We start from the raw sequence: 18,820 nt of genomic DNA, 5'->3' as shown, positions 1-18,820 counted from the left end.
TTCTGCTTCCCTCCCTTCTTAAAGAGTGGGGAGACATTTCCAACTGTCCAGTCTTCAGGAACCATTCCAGAATCTAGTGATTCTTGGAAGATCATTATTAATGGCTCCACAATCTCTTCAGCTGCCTCATTCAGAACCTTTGGATGTAGTCCATCTGGTCCAGGTGACTTCAGAGTTCTGAGCTTTCCGAATACCCTCCACTTAGTAACAGCAATGACACTCCCTTCTGTCTCCTGACACTTTGGCATTTCTGGTGTTCTGCCAGTGTCTACCATAGTGAGAGCTGATGGAAAATACTGAAATTCATCTGCTATTTCTTTGTCCCCCATTACTACCTCTCCAGTATCATTTTCCAGCTGTTCGATATCCACTCTCACCTCTTATACTTTTTTATATATCTGAGAAAACTTTCTGGATTGTCTTTTTATTATTACAGTAGTCACTTTACCATTGTATTTCATCTTTTTTCTCTTTATTGTTTTTCTTAGTTCCCTCCTCTTGGCTTTTAAAAGCTTCCCAATCCTTTAACTTCCCACTAAATTTCATTCTGTTATATGCCCACTTTTTTGAATTTGCCCCCTGTTACACGTTAACTCATCACACTGACTGCAATTTTGACTCATCATCTGCCTCAGTTTCACTACACACTGCATCTACTTGTTTACCAACTGCCCCATCCTCCACCCTATCACTCTTGTTCACATCACCCCCCCCAACCAAATTAATTTACCCTCTCCCAACAGCTCTAGCAAACCTGTCCACAAGGGTATTAGTCCCCTTGGGTTCAGGTGTAACCTGCCCCTTTTGTACAGGTTGTACCTCCCCAGAAGAGATTCAATGACCCAGAAATCCAAAATCCTGCCCCTTGAGCCACGTATTCATCTGCCAAATCATCCTATTCTTACCCTCACTACTCTGGAAGTCCTGCCTAACTCCCTATACAGTACTCTCTCTTCCAGACCTCCTCACTTCTCCTACCTGCGTCGTTGGCATCAATATGTACCAGGGCTTCTGGCTGTTCACCCTCCTGCTTTCGAATGCCACGGACCTGATCTGAGATGCCCCCGAGCCTGGCACCTGTGAGGCAACAAATCATCCACAGAATCTGCTGCCTGCTCCTCGAATTATGGAATCCCCAATCACTACAGCTAGTCTCTTCACTCCTCTAACCTTCTGATGCACAGAGCCCGAGACCCAGTCGCGACAGCTTCCCCCAGTTGGTTGTCTGGCCCAACAGCATGCAAAGTGATATACTTATCTGTGGTGAACTACATATACCTGTCTGGACACGCACCCCCCCTGCTGACTGCTCCTGTGGCTCCTCCCACGGACCCCGGTATAAAGGCGATTGGGGCCTGAGCCCGGCCTCTCAGTCTCCAGGATGTAGTGTGGTGGTCAATTGCTGCTTGTGTTTTCTTCCAGCCAATAAAAGCCGATATCTCGCCTCATGTCTCAGAGTTATTGATGGTGCATCAATTTCATCGACAGGAATGGCCACAGGGGAACTCGGCTGCCCATCCAGACTGTCACCCAGGGACCTGCCTCTTAGGGGTGACTGTAGTCCAACCTATCACCTCCCCATTCACCCCTATAGTTCAAATGCCATTCAGCCACAGTTCCTGTTCCCTCACATGGTTGCTAAGGAGCTGCAGCACAGAGCACTTTACGCAGATCGAGTTATACTTTATAGTCACCAAACAATTGATACTAGAGCGTACAATCATTTGATTCTGCCCTTCACACTCCCTGAAGTGCAAATCGAAGTAAATATAATAAAAATTTAAATTATAAATCATAATTAGAAAATAGAAAAGTTATCAGGGACACACCTCACTCGAGAAACATACCACAACCTCTGGACTCATTCATAGTGTGCCAGTATTTACAGAGAAAAACTCACTCGGAACCTCTGCCCGTGCTTGTCCAAGCCTATTGAGCCAAAACTGACCCACTCTGACACTGCCCCTCTCCAAAAATGACTGCTCCGTTTATATCTCCTTTCTTTTTATTCGCTCCGTGTTGATTGCAGCCTGCTAAAAAGGGTTAGGTAGTACCAGCGATCTTTTCAAATCTCCAAAGAACGACCTCTCGTGCTGATGTGTTGCCCGTCAATAAGCTGCTTATCGTTGCTGGTGAATAACATTGCTACCAGTAGGGAAGAGGTATGGGAGCTGTGAGTTACATACTAGAATAACTTCATCCCCTCTGCAAAACACATTTCTAAATGTTTCTTGAATACTACCTTGCTGTGTGTGTGTAATATGGGGGGGGGGGGAGGAAGAGGACATATGAGGGTGGGGAGAGAGGGGGGAGGGGAGAGAGGGAGGGAGTGAAGGAGGAAAGAGGGGGTGTGGGGAGGACTGGTATGACTTCCACGATCCACTTCTTGATCTTGCACACAGCCATTCCACAGCATGCAGGAGGAACTCAGAAAGCAGCATCTAGGAAAAAAGTACAGTCTTTTTGGGGTCGATGCTGCCTGGCCTGCTGAGTTCCTCCAGCATTTTGTGAGTGTTTGCTCGGATTTCCAGCGTCTGCAGATTCCCTCTTGTTTGTGAGTGAATTAAACCAGTCCATTTTCTCAGTCAGGGCATAATTCAATAATGGTTTACCCTGCAGCCAAACAGTTGCATCGCATGTGCTGCCGTTAGATTTTGGAAATCTTTAACCTCAACTTGTATTGTTTGTAAATGGAGTGTTAAAGGTAAATTGCAGTTATTTGCAATTGCTGAGCAGCGCAACCAGTGAAATTCTCGGGTCAGCTGAATCCCCGGTCGTACTCATATCGGAGTGGAATTTTTTTGATCGACAATCTAAATGGCAAATTTGCAACTATCAGCGGACAAAGATGTTCTGCTAATTGCAAATAAGCGGTTAGGCACATGTCTATCACTCGAAGCCGTTCAGATAAAAATCATGTACAAACATTGCTAAGAATCCGTAAGCGGCTCTCCCCCCACCCCCACCCCATTCCAATAAAAGCTCCAGTCCGGGTTTATCCGCAAGCCCATAGCTCCATTTGAAAAGGAGACCACGGCGAGTCGGTTGGAAAAGCTGGAGTTTTGGCAATGGCATACTGGTTTCACGGAAATCAACGGTTCAAGAACCAGCAAAGCTTTGGTGAGCTTATCCCCAACTAACAACCCTCGACTACCCCTGCTTGTACTTTAAATGTGATTTTGAGCTGTTTTGTGTCCCTTTCTCCCTCACAGCTGAGAGGAAAGAAGAATCGGCTCTTATGCGCTCCAAATACCCTCAGAGGATTCCGGTAATGACCCACCCCAGCATCTCCACCAACTTCCAGACTTCAGTTTGGCTCAAGATTGCCCGTGATCTCTTGTCTATTCCTCCGCAGGTTATTGTAGAGCGCTATCCCGGCGAGAAGTACTTAAGTAACTTGGACAGGAATAAATATTTGGCTCCCCACGACGAACTAATGGGCTATTTCGTTTCTTTCATCAGGTACGAAGTTTGTTCTGCTTGAAACAACCCGGCTCTTCATCCCCCAGATAAAGGCGGAGGGTCTTTCCGGTGGGGAATTTGTTTTTGATGTCCTTATCACGGCTGTACACCAGAGACACAACAGGCTGCAGGTGCTGGAGTCTAGAACAAGACTGTTTGTTCCTCTGCCTGGCCTGCCGAGTTCCTCCAGGTAGAGGAGGAACCTGCTGAATATGCAACGACAGTCAGCATCTGCGGAGAGGAATTGGACAGAAAACATTTGCCTGACGAGCTGGGTTCCTCCAGGGTCCTCTGTGTTGCTATGGTGACATTCATCCTGGCCGGGGGTGATTTTAGACTCATTGGACATAGCTGGGATCGAGTCTTCCAAATGACATCTTCTTGTAGAGAAATTTTCTCTTCAAAGCAGTATGTTTATTCTGACCTTTTGGCAGACTGGTCTGCTGGGGGGATGTCCATACAGTCCGGAGAGGGTCCAGAGGAGATTCACAAGAATAATCCTAGGGATGAAAGGGTTGATGTTATGAGGCCGTTATGTTCGTTATGTTATTGCTGGAGTCTGGAAGAATTGGGGGGGGGGGGAAGGGAAGGAATCTCCTTGAAATGTATCAAATATTGAAAGGTTTAAAGTAAATGTGGAGAGGATGCTTACAATAGTGGGAGAGTCTAGGACCAGGGGCACGTTCTCAGAATTGAAGGATATCCCTTTAAACAAGAGGATGAATTTCTTTAACCAGAGGGTGGTGAATCAGACGGCTATGGAGGCCAAGTCATTGGGTAAACTTAAAACAGGTGGACTGTCGTAAGCCTGGCTGTGGCAGCTGGGTTGGGCCTGTGGCTAGTAAACGCATCAGATTAAAACCCAGAGCTAAAGAAATAGCAGAGACCTCATCCCTGGGAAAGGAATGATTAACCAAGAAGATGGGCTACCCCTGGAGATAAATGTGAAAGACTGGCTCAAGACAAAGGACTCTGAGCTACTGTTGGGGGTTTATGCCCCAGTAGGGGTAATGGGTGTTAGTAAGTGACAGGTTCATGATTACTAGGGGTGCCAAAGGTGATGGGGAGAATGGGGTGAGGGAAAATAATCCACCATAATCAAATGGTGGTGCAGACTTGATGGGCAGAATGGCCTAATCCTGTGGCAATTACCTGATGTGTTGATGTTCCTCCAGCACGTGGTGTTGCTATGGTGACAGTCAACCTGGCTGTGGGTGCTTTAGACTCATTGAAAATGGCTGGGATTGGCATTTTGTTGTGTAACCTGCTGTTGAAGCTTTTTTTTTGCACCTACTTTGGCTCTTGTTAAAGTACCTGTAGCACAGCAGTATGCTGGCGAGTGTTTGTATAATCTGAGACAACTATTTCCCCTGGTGAGTTTACTTAGACTGCTGTAGTGATTCTGGGGGTCCTCTTGACTGGACTGGTTATCCATTGCCTTTGGGTTTGTCCCCATCTATAATGGGCTAGGTGTGGCTGTTCACACTCTGCAAGTGTTGGAACGCTGATAAATCTCTCAATGCTCCCATCCAATTAAATATAGGGAAACTGTTTAAAGGCAAAAAGTTGCAGGTGAGATATACCCAATTAATCCAACTTTATAGACAATAGGTGCAGGAGTAGGCCATTTGGCCCTTCTAGCCAGCTCCACCATTCACTGTGATCATGGCTGATCATTCACAATCAGTACCCCGTTCCTGCCCTCTCCCCGTATCCCTTGACCCCGCTATCTATAAGAGCTCTATCTAACTCTCTCTTGAATGCATCCAGAGACTTGGCCTCCACTGCCTTCTGGGGCAGAGCATTCCACATATCCACCACTCTCTGGGTGAAAAAGTTTTTCTGCATCTCTGTTCTAAATGGCCTACCCCTTATTCTTAAACTGTGGCCTCTAGTTCTGGACTCACCCATCAGCGGGAACATGCTTCCTGCCTCCAGTGTGTCCAATCCCTTAATAATCTTATATGTCTCAATCAGATCCCCACTCATCCTTCAACTTTCTCTACTCTGCAAGCTTGAGTTGCTGATGAAGGTTTTGGGATTAGTTTTATCACAAGCAAGAGAAAATCTGCAGATGCTGGATGCTTTGAGTCTAAATCTAAGCCTTTATGATTACAACAGTTCACAAGTGTGATGATTTGTGAAGCCATAGTTGCACTTCTGAATAGGGTTTTATATCACTGACTTGTGAAATTTGTTTTGTAGCAGTATAGCACAACACATAAAATTTAGGTTGCAGTAAGAAATAAGTAATGTAAGATGAACTAGGTCTTTCAAACCTTTCAGAAATGTGGTGGAGGAGGGGAAGAAACTCCTAACATACTGTGTGGATCTTTGGGCTCCTCTCATTACTACCATCAGGGAGTTGGAAGGGGACACATCCTGGATAGTGGGGTTATTGATGGTCAATGGAACTAGGCAGAATAGCAGTTTAGCACAGATTAGATGGGCCAAAGGGCCTGTTTCTGTGCTGTTCTCCACAGCTCTTATGGTGAAAGTGTAAAAAGTTTTCTACTGAATTGAACTGGAGCAGAAAGCTGAATTGGTGGAAGAAAAGGGGTTGATGTCAGGGAGGGAAATTGAATGATGTGGCAAGGCAGGGCTGAGAAGCAAATTGAATTGAAGTGTACTTTCACTGAATAGAATGCTAGCTAATGGCTCTGTATCAGTCCTCGGATTTCTGCCTGAACACTATCATTGCATTATTTTTGTAAATTGCAGTAATTTTGTCTTTGCACTGTACAATTGCCACAAAACCAAAAATCAGCTTTATTTGCCAAACACATTTACACATCCAGAATGAAGAATTTGATCAGGGAAATGATATGCAGCTGAAAAACAACATTCAACAGATACTGAATTGTCTAAAGTTGATGCAAATATGGAATAAAATGTGCCTTAATACATGTACGCATTTGTAAACAGCACCATGGGGGGGGGGAAGTGGTTTTAAGTATTTATAGTGCTGTTATTTGGGGGAGGGGGTGCAGGTTGGTAACTAGAATGGTTGGTCAAATTAATTGCCTGGCAGAAGGAACTTTTTAAGACGATGTGAAGTTTCTAATAGTACTTTTCAGAAGGGATTTTTTGGTAACAGTGATTTGTAGGATTGGTAGTTCCACAATATTTTTTTTTCCTGCCTTCTGCTTTGTCATGAACACAAGTCCTGCCCTGATGGTAGACTGCAGCCAATGACTTAAACTTAATGTTACTTGAGTAATGATGAGTCCTGGTCTGAGTTCTTAAACAGTGGCCCACTGGATTTGCTTGCACTTTTCTTATCGGCTGGGTTTTGTCCTCCCCACAGGAACCGGTTAGCTCTGAAACCCAGTCAAACTTTCTACCTGGTGGTGAAGAGGAGAACCCTCACCAATATGTCTGCCACCCTCGGAGAACTGGACCAGGAATTCAGGGATTCTGATGGCTTCCTCTACTTCTACTACGTGTCTCAGGAGATGTTTGGTACAAGCTAGAGAGGATCGGATATGATTTGGAGTAACATCTGGAACAGAAAACTCGATTTGATATTGCCTTGACACTGTAGGAATTAAGTTTAGCAGGTGAAAATTTCACTATTGGGAATGGTTATGGTGGACACTGGTTTTTATTAAGCTAATTTTGTTTTAATGAATCACTAAAATTGCCCTGTAGAGGTGGTGTACTGATCCAGGGAAAAGGAGATTCGGCATAAGTAAATTAAACAGATGGGCACAGGTTGGTATTGCTGCAACCCTAATGTCCACGTTACTAACTTGAATGTTCTACCCACGAGACTTGAGTCCGGAGAAAGAGTGAACTGGCGCACTGCAGGTCCTTCCTTGTTGTTAATAACTAATTCTAATTTAAAGTTCTTATTTGCACATGAGTACATTCATTACTTTTGCCTGATTGTATAAGCTGCTCGTGATCCTGCCGCCAATGTTTTGTATTTATTGGCATTCCCTCTGCTCTTTCTAAGAACAATTAAATGTGAATTCCAATTTTTAACAATTGACAAAGTTCATTAAAGCTCCTGTTTATGAATATTCTAGAGATTAAGACAAGGACTATTTACTTCCAAATGGTGTCTTGGGAAAACATTGGTGTTGTAGTCAGGGCCCGTTTCACTATGTACTTAGCTGCCACTTTATTAGGTACATCTGTATGCCTTAATATCTGTCAGCCAATCATGTGGCAACAACTCAATGCGTTTGGACATGGGCAGAGGTTCGGATGTTCAGACAAATGTGATCTCGGTGACTTTGACAGCAAAGTGATTGTTGGAGCCAGACAGGGTGGTTTGAGTATCAAACTGCTGATCTCCTGGGATTTTTCTCGGTCTCGAGAGTTGTCAGAGAATGGTGTGAGAAACGAACATCTGTGGGTAGAAATAATTTGAGGAGAATGGCTTGAAGCGTTCAAGCTGACAGGAAGGCAACAGTAATTCAAATGACCACACATTACAACAGTGGTGTTCAGAAGAGCTTCTCTGAACACACAACATGCCAGATCTTTATTTTTAGGGCTACAACAGCAGAGGCCATGCGTCACATCAGTGGTGGGAAAGTGAATGGATATGTAATTATTTGGATAGACAGGGGTTGATGAGGGACAGTTGGCATCACTTTGTGCATGGTGGGTTGTGTCTAACTAATCTTGTAGATTTTTGAGGAAATTGCCAGGAAGGTTAATGAAGGCAAGGCAGTGGATGTTATCTACATGGACTTCAGCAAGGTATTTGACAAGGTCCCACCTGGGAGGCTAGTCAAGAAGGTTTAGTCACTTAGCATTCAAGATGAGATAGTAATTTGGATTAGACATTGGCTTTGTGGGAGGAGCAGAGAGTATATGGTTGCCTCTCTGGAGGTTTGTAACTAGTGGTGTGCTGTAGGGGTCAGTGCACATCTATATCGACAATCTGGATGATAATGTGGCAAATTTGCAGATGATGCTGGGAGCAGGGAACAGTGAGGAAGACTATCAAAGCTTGCAGTGAGATTTGGACTAACTGGAAAAATGGCAGGTAGAACTTAATGCAGACACGTGCTTTGTGTTGCACTTTGGGGGGGGGGGGACCAAGCAGGGCAGTGGTAGGGCATTTGAGCCTAGTAGATCAAAGGGATCTGAGAATACAGGTCCACGATTCACTGAAAGTGGCTTAGAGGTAGATAGTCGTAGATAGTGACAGTATAGTATAAGCATAGGCAGTGGATAGCCATAGGCATTTCCCCCAGAGCTGCAATGACTAATATGAGGACGTAATTGGAAGGAGGTGCTATGGCAGGAGGGTTATTTCTTTTTAGCAGAATGATGTGTGCATGGAAGTCTCTGGCTGGGGTGGTGGAGGAGCGGGTACATTAGGGGCATGTAGGTAGGCAAATAGGTGAAAGAAGAAATGGAGGACTATGTGAGAAGGAAGGGGGGAGATTGATCTTGGTGACGGTTAGAAGGTCAGCACAACATTGTGGGCTGAAGGGCCTACACAGCTGTTCTGACTGGCCAACATCCATCATGAACAAATTAAAGCAACCAAGGCACATTTAACGGTAAGGTTTTAACATACTGTCCTTTTGTCTGTTCCACTTGTCATGATTCAATTAAAAATTCCACTCATCTGCATTCAATCCTGGGATAACATTCATTCCTATCATTAAACTCAATTATCTACCCATGACATTGCTGCTTGTGGGAACATCCCATGTAGTGGCTCGGTTAAATTTCCCACATTCCAACAGAGAAGCACAGCAAACAAAAATTTACTGAAAAATTGGGGTTTTATTAAAACTGATATACATCTGATGTTGATCAAAAGAGCCAGCTAGCAAAATTATCACATACAAATAGAAAGTGATCCAGTGATTTCTTTGACAGTACTGAGTGTCAAATACAAAATTTTAAAAAATTATAACTACAGGAGTAATATTCAGTAGTAGCAACATTGCGTTGTCAATTTGTACCATGTTCATTCACTTCCAGGCAGCACGTGTAATTCGAGCTGTAATGTAGCCACCTCTGACCCACAGCACAAGTGAAACTGACAATCAGAGCACACCGCCCAATTACATCCACTCTATCTCGGTTTACAGGATCCAATTGAGACACAATATTCCCCTCATAATTTAAACAGCTTCCCATTTTCAGGCAAAACATGTGCAGGTATCTTGACCACACCAAGGTTTTATAATGAGGAGTGATTTGTAACCCAGACGTCACAGGTTGTTCAACCAAAATACTTTGCAGGTTGTTTTTGCTTTTTCAGCATCTTACATTTTTGGAATGTGAAGTTTTAACTTGGTTAGAACATGCACATAACATGGTGGCAAACACAGCGTCAAAAAAGAGTATATTCTAAAGCTTGGTCTATTTTATTAGGATTGTGGTCATCAAGACTTTATGTGGAAGGTTTCAATCCATTCCAACATCTGCTGGCTCTTTGCTCTGACCCACTGTTAAAATAGACCTTAAGGCACAGAAATAAGGTGATTTACACATCAGACTTTCACATAACAGTCCTACACCAGGAAGGACAAACACCTGGAGCAGTTTGACAGTTCCTGTGGAAATGAAAACTGGCATAATACTTTGATTCTGTAAAAAAAAATTTTGTTTACTCAGCATAACAGATGAGGAAGCAGAAGGAAAACTGACGTTAGCAATTAGCAAATGAGTAATGCATACCGACGGGGCATTCTTTATTTGAACAGTACACCACCGTACAGTCCCTTCGGCCCACAGTGCCGGGCTTTTAACCTACTCTAAGATCAACCAAACCCACATAGCCCTCCATTTTTCCATCATCCATCTGCTTCTCTAAGAGTCTCTTAAATGTCCCTAATGTATCTGCCTCTACCACCAGCTCTGGCTGCACATTCCATGCACCCACCACTCTGTGTCAAAAACAATCTGCCTTTTACATCCTCTCCTATACTTTCCTACAAATACCCTCACATTAGCCATAATAATGCTTAGTCATTGTATGAAATTTAATATTATGAGAAGCATGCATAGGGTAGAAAATCAGAACCTTTGGCCTGGGGTAGAAATGTCACACCAGAGTATATGCTCTTAAGGTTACAGGAGGAAGTTTAAAGGTGACGTGAGTGGGAAGTTTTTGTAAAACTGAGTGGTAGGTGCCTGGAATAGGGGTAAGTTCTGGAAGCAGGCTTACTGGAGGAGTTTGTTTGATATAACAGGCTCTTCTGGTCAAACGAGCCTGTGCCACCCAATTACACCATGTGACCAATAGTGTTGCTCTACAATACAGTACCACCCTGAAGTTTAAGAGACTTTTAGAAAGACACACCAATACTGGAGGAAAATGGATGATACACAGCAGGACATTTCATATCAATTGCCATCAAGATCAGCCTATCATGAGCTGAATGGCCTGTCCGTTCCTTTTATTTTCTTTAAAAGGTAGCAGGGATGAGAAATTAAAGAGCCTATCTGAATACTTTCCACTTTTGTTATGGAAAGATGCAAGGTCTTCCCTATAGTCACACATTTCTGGATAGAAAGGAGAAATCAAAAAGGTACTTGAGGCTGCTTATTGTTCAGAAGAGAATTATAAATAAGACACAGGAACAGAATTAGGCCACTCAGCTGATCAAGTCTGCTCCAATCATGGCTAATTTATTATTCTTCTCAACTCCATTCTCCTGTCTTCTTCTTGTAATCTTTGATGCCCTTACAAATCAAGAACCGATCAAACTCTGCTTTAAATATACTCAATGACTTGCCCTTCCTAGATATCTGTGGCAATGGAGTCCACGGGTTCACCACTATCTGGCTAAAGAAATTCCTCCTCATCTCTGATCTAAAAAAACAATAATTTAACAGGGGGTAAGCTACTAGGTCCAAATTTTAGTTATGCACAGCACTACCCCTGTAGAAAAGATGCCATCTCCCTCCATGGGTCATAGCTTTACATTTAGTGGATTGGCTTAATGAAAGGTTGGATAAATTAGGAACCAAGTTCTATATGCATGAATCAGATTTGATTCAAGTTGCTTGAATAGGTTTCATATCACTATTGATAATAGATGCTGCTTGTTATCAATGCAGCTTGAAAGGGATAAGACCATCTAGCCACACTGTGCTAATTTCAAAACAATAACTGTAAAACTACATTACACTAATGCACTCTGAGGAGGGAGTTACCCAGATACCATTGCATAATAGACCAGGTTTTCAGATTTATTTATTTATTAGGAGGTACAGCTCAGAACAGGTCCTCCTGCCCTTCAAGCCTCACCACCCAGTAACCCCCTAGAGAAGGCCGAAATAAGGGACAATTTACAATGACCAATTAACCTACTAACTGGTACGTCTTTGGACTGTGGGAGGAAACCGGAGCACCCAGAGAAAACCCATAAGCTCATGGTAAGAACATATAAGCTTTTAACAGATGGCGACGGAATTGAACTCTGAACTTCGATGTCCCAAGCTATAATAGCATCGTGCTAACCATGACACTATCCAATCAAGCTTCCAGTTGTAATAAAACAATTGCTGATTATGAGTAGGCATTTTAAGGAGCCAGCTGTTTAAAGAAAGGAGCCGAGAAAAAGTGGAGATGAATCTATGTGGTGACTTGCACATTATTTTTAGGATGAAGTTCTTTTGAACTGTGGGCATTGCTGTAGTTATGAGGCACACTTTGTAGAGTATGAAACATTGCTAGGCTTCTGGTAATAAGTTAATTTTGAAGAAATACCTCAAGTGACAAGAATGTTTACAAAATCTGTGTACTGTTCAAAATAGATACAATCAAACTTAACGTCTCATTGGGATAGAAGCAGTCCCTGGCAGTTATGTTACAGCTGGACAGATTTTTAAGATCAGATTTACGAAGATACTTTCAGGGCTGAAGAATTTTAGGTAAGGGAGAGGAAGTGAGTGGTCTAACTGGTTATTCTCACTGCAACAAAGGAGTCCAGGAGGAGGTTTAATTGAAATGTCAAAATTGTAAATATCCCAGCCAGAATGAATCCTTTCCCCATCGGAGGTCAATAACCAGATGCAGTCAATAGTTAGGACAGCATTTATGACTCCTTTCTCTATGGTATGCTGAATGCTGTATCCACAATGCATTTAATATCTGAGCTTCTGTAACCTACAAGATTCAAGGATGGAGGATGTTAAACTGGATTACATTAAAACCCTTTTATGTATTGGCATGGATGCAGGAGTGAATAGTCCACTGTGGTGAAGGCTTTCCCACTATCAGTGCAGAATAAAACAAACAATTTCAGCTTGCCATGATTGTCTCAGATAGTGTCTCTAACTCGGAAGGCGAAAATATGCTTGAACCTGCTTTCCTCTATCCAGCACCTACAAGTCAATACCAGGTCCAAGATTTAAAGTGTTTACAGTTAGAGTAACATCTTCTACTCCCTCTGTCAATAGGATAATGTCATAAAGCACAAGAGATTCAGCAGATGCTGGAAAACCAGAGCCACAAACATGCAAAATGCTGGAGGAACTCAGCTGGTCAGGCAGCATCTATGGAAATGAATGAACAGTCAACATCTCAGGTTGAGAAGGAAAGGGGAAGGTGCCAGAGTGAAAAGGTGGGGGAGAGGAAGGGGTATATCTGGAAGATGATAGGTGAAGCTAGGTGAGTGGGAAAGGTCAAGGGCTGGAGAAGAAGGAATCTGATAGCAGAGGAAAGTAGAAGGAAGAGGGGACCCAGGGGTAAGTGAAAGGTCAGAGTGGGGAATTGAGGAAGGTTTTGTTTTGCTTAAACCACAAACTTCTCACGTATCACCCAACTTGAAAGCTGAGTACGGACGACATAAGGATTCCTTATTGTGATAATATATTTTAACTGAACATGTGTAATGGAAATATTGATAGAATAACTATAATGTCTATGCCTTGATGGGAGGCGAGGGAATAGATAGAAATTCAATGGACCTTTAAGTGGAACAGGCTGCCAGTGCAAGTGGGTTTGATTTCAAATTTAGATAGGTACATGGATGGGTGGGGCATGGTGCAGGTTGATGGGACTGGGCTTGGTATGGACTAGTTTCCAAAGGGCCTGTTTTCGTGCTGTACCATTCTCTGATGATGGAGAAAGAAAATTATTCAAGTATTAAACGTAAAAGTAGTCTCACTTAGGCACCACCCCTTGCTGGGGTATAAAGTTCATGGGTATCTTACCTACCCTTAGTGGTCACTTTAGTGCTCATCAATGCAGATATCTAATCAGTCAATGATGTGGCAACAACTCCCTGCATAAAAGTAGGTAGACATGGCCTTGAGGTTCATGTGTCGTTCAGACTAAATATCAGGATGGGGGAGAAATATCATCTTTGACCATGCAATGAGTGCTGGTGCCAGACAGGGTGGTCTGAGTATCTCAGAAACTGCTGATCTCCTGGGATTTCACACACAGCAGTCTCCAGAGTTTACAGAGAGTGGTGTGAAACACAAGTATCCAGTGAGTAGCAGTTCTATGGGTAGAAGACCAGTTCTGAACGCACAGCACATTGAATGTTGAAGTGGAAGGGCTACAGCAGGCAGGAGACCGTGACCATACACTCAAGTGGCCACCTTATTAGGTACAGGCGCTAGCTAATAAAAGCGGCCACCAAGTGTATGTGCAGTTAACACAACAAGGATTAAACATTTATACCCACACCCAATGTTCTCTCACGCAGTGACAGAAGCCCATTTCAAAACTGAGCTAAAATTATTATGCTGAAACAGAAAGAATACTTCTATTAAAATTACCGGGGGGGGGGGGATGTAATTTAAAATGGACACGCAGAGTTATTCATTATTTACTTTATACTACTTATTCACAGATTTAGACAATTAACATTAAATACTGCACCCACTGTGTTACATCATAAAATCAGAGCAAGGCCCTGGGAGGGTAGGGGAAGCAAGAAGTCGGTACGTCATTTTCAACCCAGAAGCACTGGAAAGATGGACCAATTTCCCCATATATATTGGGGATCAAGTTAAATTTGACTGACCATTGATACATAGGTATTTCAGATGAAGTTTTAGTCATTACAGCTTAGAAGCAGGCCTGTCGGACCATCTAGCCTGTGCTGAACTTTTGATTTGCCCAATCTCTGCACCCAGACCATAGGCTCCATACCCCTCCCATCCTCATACCTTCCAAATTTCTCTAAAGTTTCTCCTTTAATCAGTTTTATTAGTCAACAAGTTATTGGAAGCACAGATCGGCTGTGATCTAATTAAATGAATACGCCTGAGGGGTCTATAAGCTTAGGCATGCTTTCATAATTCATGGAATGCATTAGAAGGCAAGAGATCATTTTACCTCACGTAAATCCTGGCACTGATCAAGCTTCATTTCCAAAAAGTGTTGTTTTTAAAACTAAGATGTTCAAAGGGAACCGGTTTCTGCAATTATTGTTTTTACAAGACATGATTGTGAAATCAAAATAACGATTTCTTTTTTTAATGTTTATTAAGGATTTTTGAACCATAGGTACTGTACATTGAAGAGGGAAACAAAACTGAGCAACATAAGTACCCTGATATCAAGATTCCCCAACAGAACTACCATTATCCTTTCCTGGGACTTGACATGGACCAAGCCTGCTTGGCAAAATATAAAACATGTTCTTATTTAATACCTAAGATTTTACATAAATATTATTCAAAGTCTCATACTGCAGTAAAAATACAACTAAACAAATATATAAAGCAGCATCTTCCAGTGAAAAGACCTTTGACAGATGACTTATAAAGTGGAACAGTAGCTTACGTATTTTACCAAAAAAAAAATCAATGCACAAGTATATCGTATGATTTCAGTAGCAAGGATAAGAATCAGTCACACTGAATGTACAATAATTAAGCTTCTAAAACAAACTATTTGTACTTGAACAGAGGTAAAAAGGTGATATTCCAACATCCAGTTATGTGACAAAATATGTAGCTAGATCTTAAAATACATGTTAACACTGACAAGATGAATCAGTTGAATTATAGGTCTTAAAGCGGAACAGTTTCTATATTAGTTTAATTACCAGACAGATTAAAACAACACGACATTCTCTGACTGTGAAAAATACACCCTTTAAAACATATCTGAACCCCTTTAATAATACTCTGGCTGCAAATGACTGCATAACAAAAAGGAGGCAAAATCAGCAGGGATACAGGGTCCTCTCCCCCCGAACATTTCCCATTTAACAAGAGGAACTTTGCCTCTTATACACAGCTGCTATTGAAGACTATACCCTCTCTGGAGCTCTAGCACCAAACATCAACCCCATGGACAGGCTGCACCAGCTGAGGACATCTGCAGGAATAATGGAATCACATCAGAAAGTAAAAGGAAACGATGGCCGATTAGTAAACTGTCAGTGGCCTTAACTGCACCATATGGACTCTCAGGCTGTGCTGCTGTGATGTAAAAGCCCTATGCTAATCCCAAGCACAACTTAAAAAACAGTAATATATGCATTTTGAAGTACAATACCCCAGAATTTTTTGATTTTACAGATCTAGTACTTTAAAAAAAATCAGTGTACAGAAATCCATAATACTAAACTTCAAATACTAATTCTGGCTTTTCATGTCCTGTGGAATGTCATATTTACGAATAAATTAGACAGTTATGATATCCAAAGTGTTTCACATTAACATGAATATCACAAAACGTGAAGGCTTGCAGCCTTAATTGATTGAGGTGTGGTAGTTAATTGCACCCTGGAAGCATCTATAATAAGTAGCAAGGCCAATGGCTATTGGAATGCATTGAGGACACTGCAGTACAAGTCAGAACATATTTTTTAAAAAGTCAAACTCTGTGACAGCTAGAAAGAAATCAGTGTTTAAAACCATCGACAGATCTGTAAAAGTCACATCTTCAGCATAATGAATACACTTCACACAGATTTTTTTTTGCTCAAAGGCTTGTCACAAATGGTGAGAACTAGCAGCAGATTTGTTTTGATTTAAAAAATGCTTACCGAGCTGAACAGCTAAAAAGATACATTAATAAATAAGGCAGCAGGCAAGTGGAAAACAACTCATAATCAACAAACTTTTCAGAAAGCCCAACCAATGATTTTTTTTACCCCTCTCTAAGAAAATCAAGGAAGATCCATAAAACAGTTGTTCCACTACTTGCAGTGTTCGAACAGTATTCAGCATAAATTTTAAAAGATAAAATCCTTAGCGGCATTCTTGGGCACAACTTTCTGAAATTTATCTTCTAGAACTTGTAAGCTATTGATCCCACAGATAAGAAATTTGAAAGATAGCCTTCTGAAATCACTAGGAGAGGTTGGAGACTGAGAAATAATTGCACACCAAGACCACATTCAAGTGGCGAGATCTTGATTCCTTTTCTACGTGGTATAGTTTGCTCTGTATAACGATCAGCGTATCCCTGTGAGAGAACAACAAGAAATATCCCCTTTGTTCCCTCAAGTTTCTCCTCTCAACCTTTTCTGGAAAGATACTTGTTTCCTCGATGGCAGGTAAGTTCCAAATACATCCCGTTGCCCAGGTTTCCGGAGTTCTGTTCAGGGTCTCAGCAGTTTCAATATGAGAGCCAGCACATTTCCCAGTTCAGTTCTATCAAGGCCCACCACTGGGTGAATAGATTGGCACAGCATCTGGTGCTACAGACAACTGCAGCAACAATAACCATTACCTCTGCCCAAGATCAGGGAGATACTTCGGGACTATGTGTCTGCATGTCACTCCTTTACACACAAATCTGGAGCACATTTAGTTGATGAAGGATAATGAATGATCATTTTACTGAACTTGCATAGCACTAAAACTCCTGAGACACGTGCAGTGTGGTAGCAGAGATGTTGTTTCTGGACTGGTACCCAGTACAACAGCAGGGAATATGAATTCAAGTAACTCAATAAACTTAACTACTGCAGCTAGTAATATTGACTGAGAAACTACCAGATTGTCATAAAAGCCCGTCTTGTCAGCTCTGTGAACACTTGGCACCTTTACCTGGTCAGGCCTGTATGTGACCACCCAACCCCTTCCCCACCCCCCCCACCAATGCTTAAGAGCAATTGGATCGGCCAGCAACCAGAGCCTGTGAACAAATAAAAGGGAGACTGCCTCTACGTACAGCTTAGACTCTACTAGACAGAATTAAACTTTACAACAGCAAGTGGATGTACCCTAGATATCTTCGTGGTCATGGTGCAATGCAAACTGGTCAAGTCTAAACCCTCACCATAAATATGGAGGCTGCCCAAAATTACTACAGATTAAACTCTGATATTCAAAGTGCAAAATACCACCAGCTAGTGTAAAACTGTTCTTCCACTCTCACATCGAGTGAATTGATCCTCCTTCACTCAAATCCGACAGCCAGAGCAGGGATAAGCACTTGTGTATCAGTTTACCCGAGATCACATCCAGCTCAGATTCAGGACCTGTAAGTGGGGGTGTTAATGAAGAGAGCCAAGCCACGAGTTAGCAACCAAAATCTGCTGTGATTAGGGGGGAGCACAAGGGTCTACAATAGAAAAATGCCGAGAGAAAACAAAATATACATTCTGTTCACATTTTTTTTCTTTCCAAACAAGGTTCAACGCATTCATGAAATTGCTCTTGCAAGTAAAGGAACGAGGCGTAGTCCCATCTGCAAGGCAGTGAGTGCTAAAACATGAACTCTCTCTCCAGTTTGAAGTCACTGGGTCTGCTGGGCTGGGACTCCCCCCTGCACAGAGGAACTGTGCCATCCTGGCACTGGCCTTCAACGTCCATGTCAAGTAGAGAGCAGGCACCAAAAGGCAAACGGGGACATCGCTCGGCAGCGAGGAGTGCGTCCAATGTAGGCACTGTGGCATCTGGGGAGTCTTTCTGGATGAGCGAGTGAGACACAAACCGCCAGGGGTCCGTTCTGATTTGGGGCAGGGATGGCCGTGGCCTGGGTACAGCGTCCCCGGAGTTTGGTCTCTCAGGCGGCACATCCCTTTTGGGAGTCCTTCTCCTCGCAGACGTTGGGTACAGGGACTTGGGATCTGGAAGACGCGGGAACTCGGACTCTCTGCATGGACTGATGTCTGCAACTCCGTTAGCTAAAAGAAATATTTGAAAGTAAGCGTCAGTGGCTTTACCTCAACACAAGAGATTCTGCAGATGTCGGAAATCTAGAGCAACGTACACAAAATGCTGAAGGAACTCAGCAGGTCAGGCAGCATCTAAGGAAATGAATAAACAATTGACATTTCACACCGAGAGCCTTTATCAGTCCTGAGGAAGGGATACAGGTCAACTGTCTGTTCTCCTCTCTAGATGCTACTTGACCTGCTGAGTTCCTCCAGCATCCCGTGTCTGCTGCTAATAGCTTTACAACCACCTGAAAAAGGAAGATGCTACAAAGTAAACATGTCTTAAATACAAT

At 42.7% G+C, this 18,820-nt stretch overlaps 2 protein-coding genes across 2 annotated transcripts in view; one reads left to right on the top strand and one right to left on the bottom strand.

Moving 5' to 3' along the window:
• Positions 1-2,096: 2,096 nt before the first annotated feature.
• On the top strand, positions 2,097-7,258 carry LOC132402423 (microtubule-associated proteins 1A/1B light chain 3C-like). The gene is made up of 5 exons (XM_059985280.1): positions 2,097-2,151; positions 3,028-3,120; positions 3,213-3,268; positions 3,356-3,462; positions 6,770-7,258. Exons 1-5 carry the CDS (start codon positions 2,097-2,099, stop codon positions 6,933-6,935), a joined length of 477 nt encoding a protein of 158 aa, XP_059841263.1. The 3' UTR covers positions 6,936-7,258.
• Positions 7,259-9,196: 1,938 nt separating this feature from the next.
• LOC132403289 (mitogen-activated protein kinase kinase kinase 21-like) overlaps positions 9,197-18,820 on the bottom strand; it is a 155,563-nt gene continuing 145,939 nt past the window's right edge. Inside the window, exon 10 of the mRNA XM_059986731.1 lies at positions 9,197-18,494. Within this exon, the coding sequence (XP_059842714.1) occupies positions 18,073-18,494 (422 nt within the window). The 3' untranslated portion in view covers positions 9,197-18,072. The remainder of the gene's footprint in view (positions 18,495-18,820) is intronic.

This window comes from Hypanus sabinus, chromosome 12 (genome assembly GCF_030144855.1).
Source record: "Hypanus sabinus isolate sHypSab1 chromosome 12, sHypSab1.hap1, whole genome shotgun sequence".
Lineage (NCBI taxonomy): Eukaryota > Metazoa > Chordata > Chondrichthyes > Myliobatiformes > Dasyatidae > Hypanus > Hypanus sabinus.
Note: the sequence above shows the minus strand (reverse complement) of the source record. Positions and strands in the feature narration are given on the sequence as shown.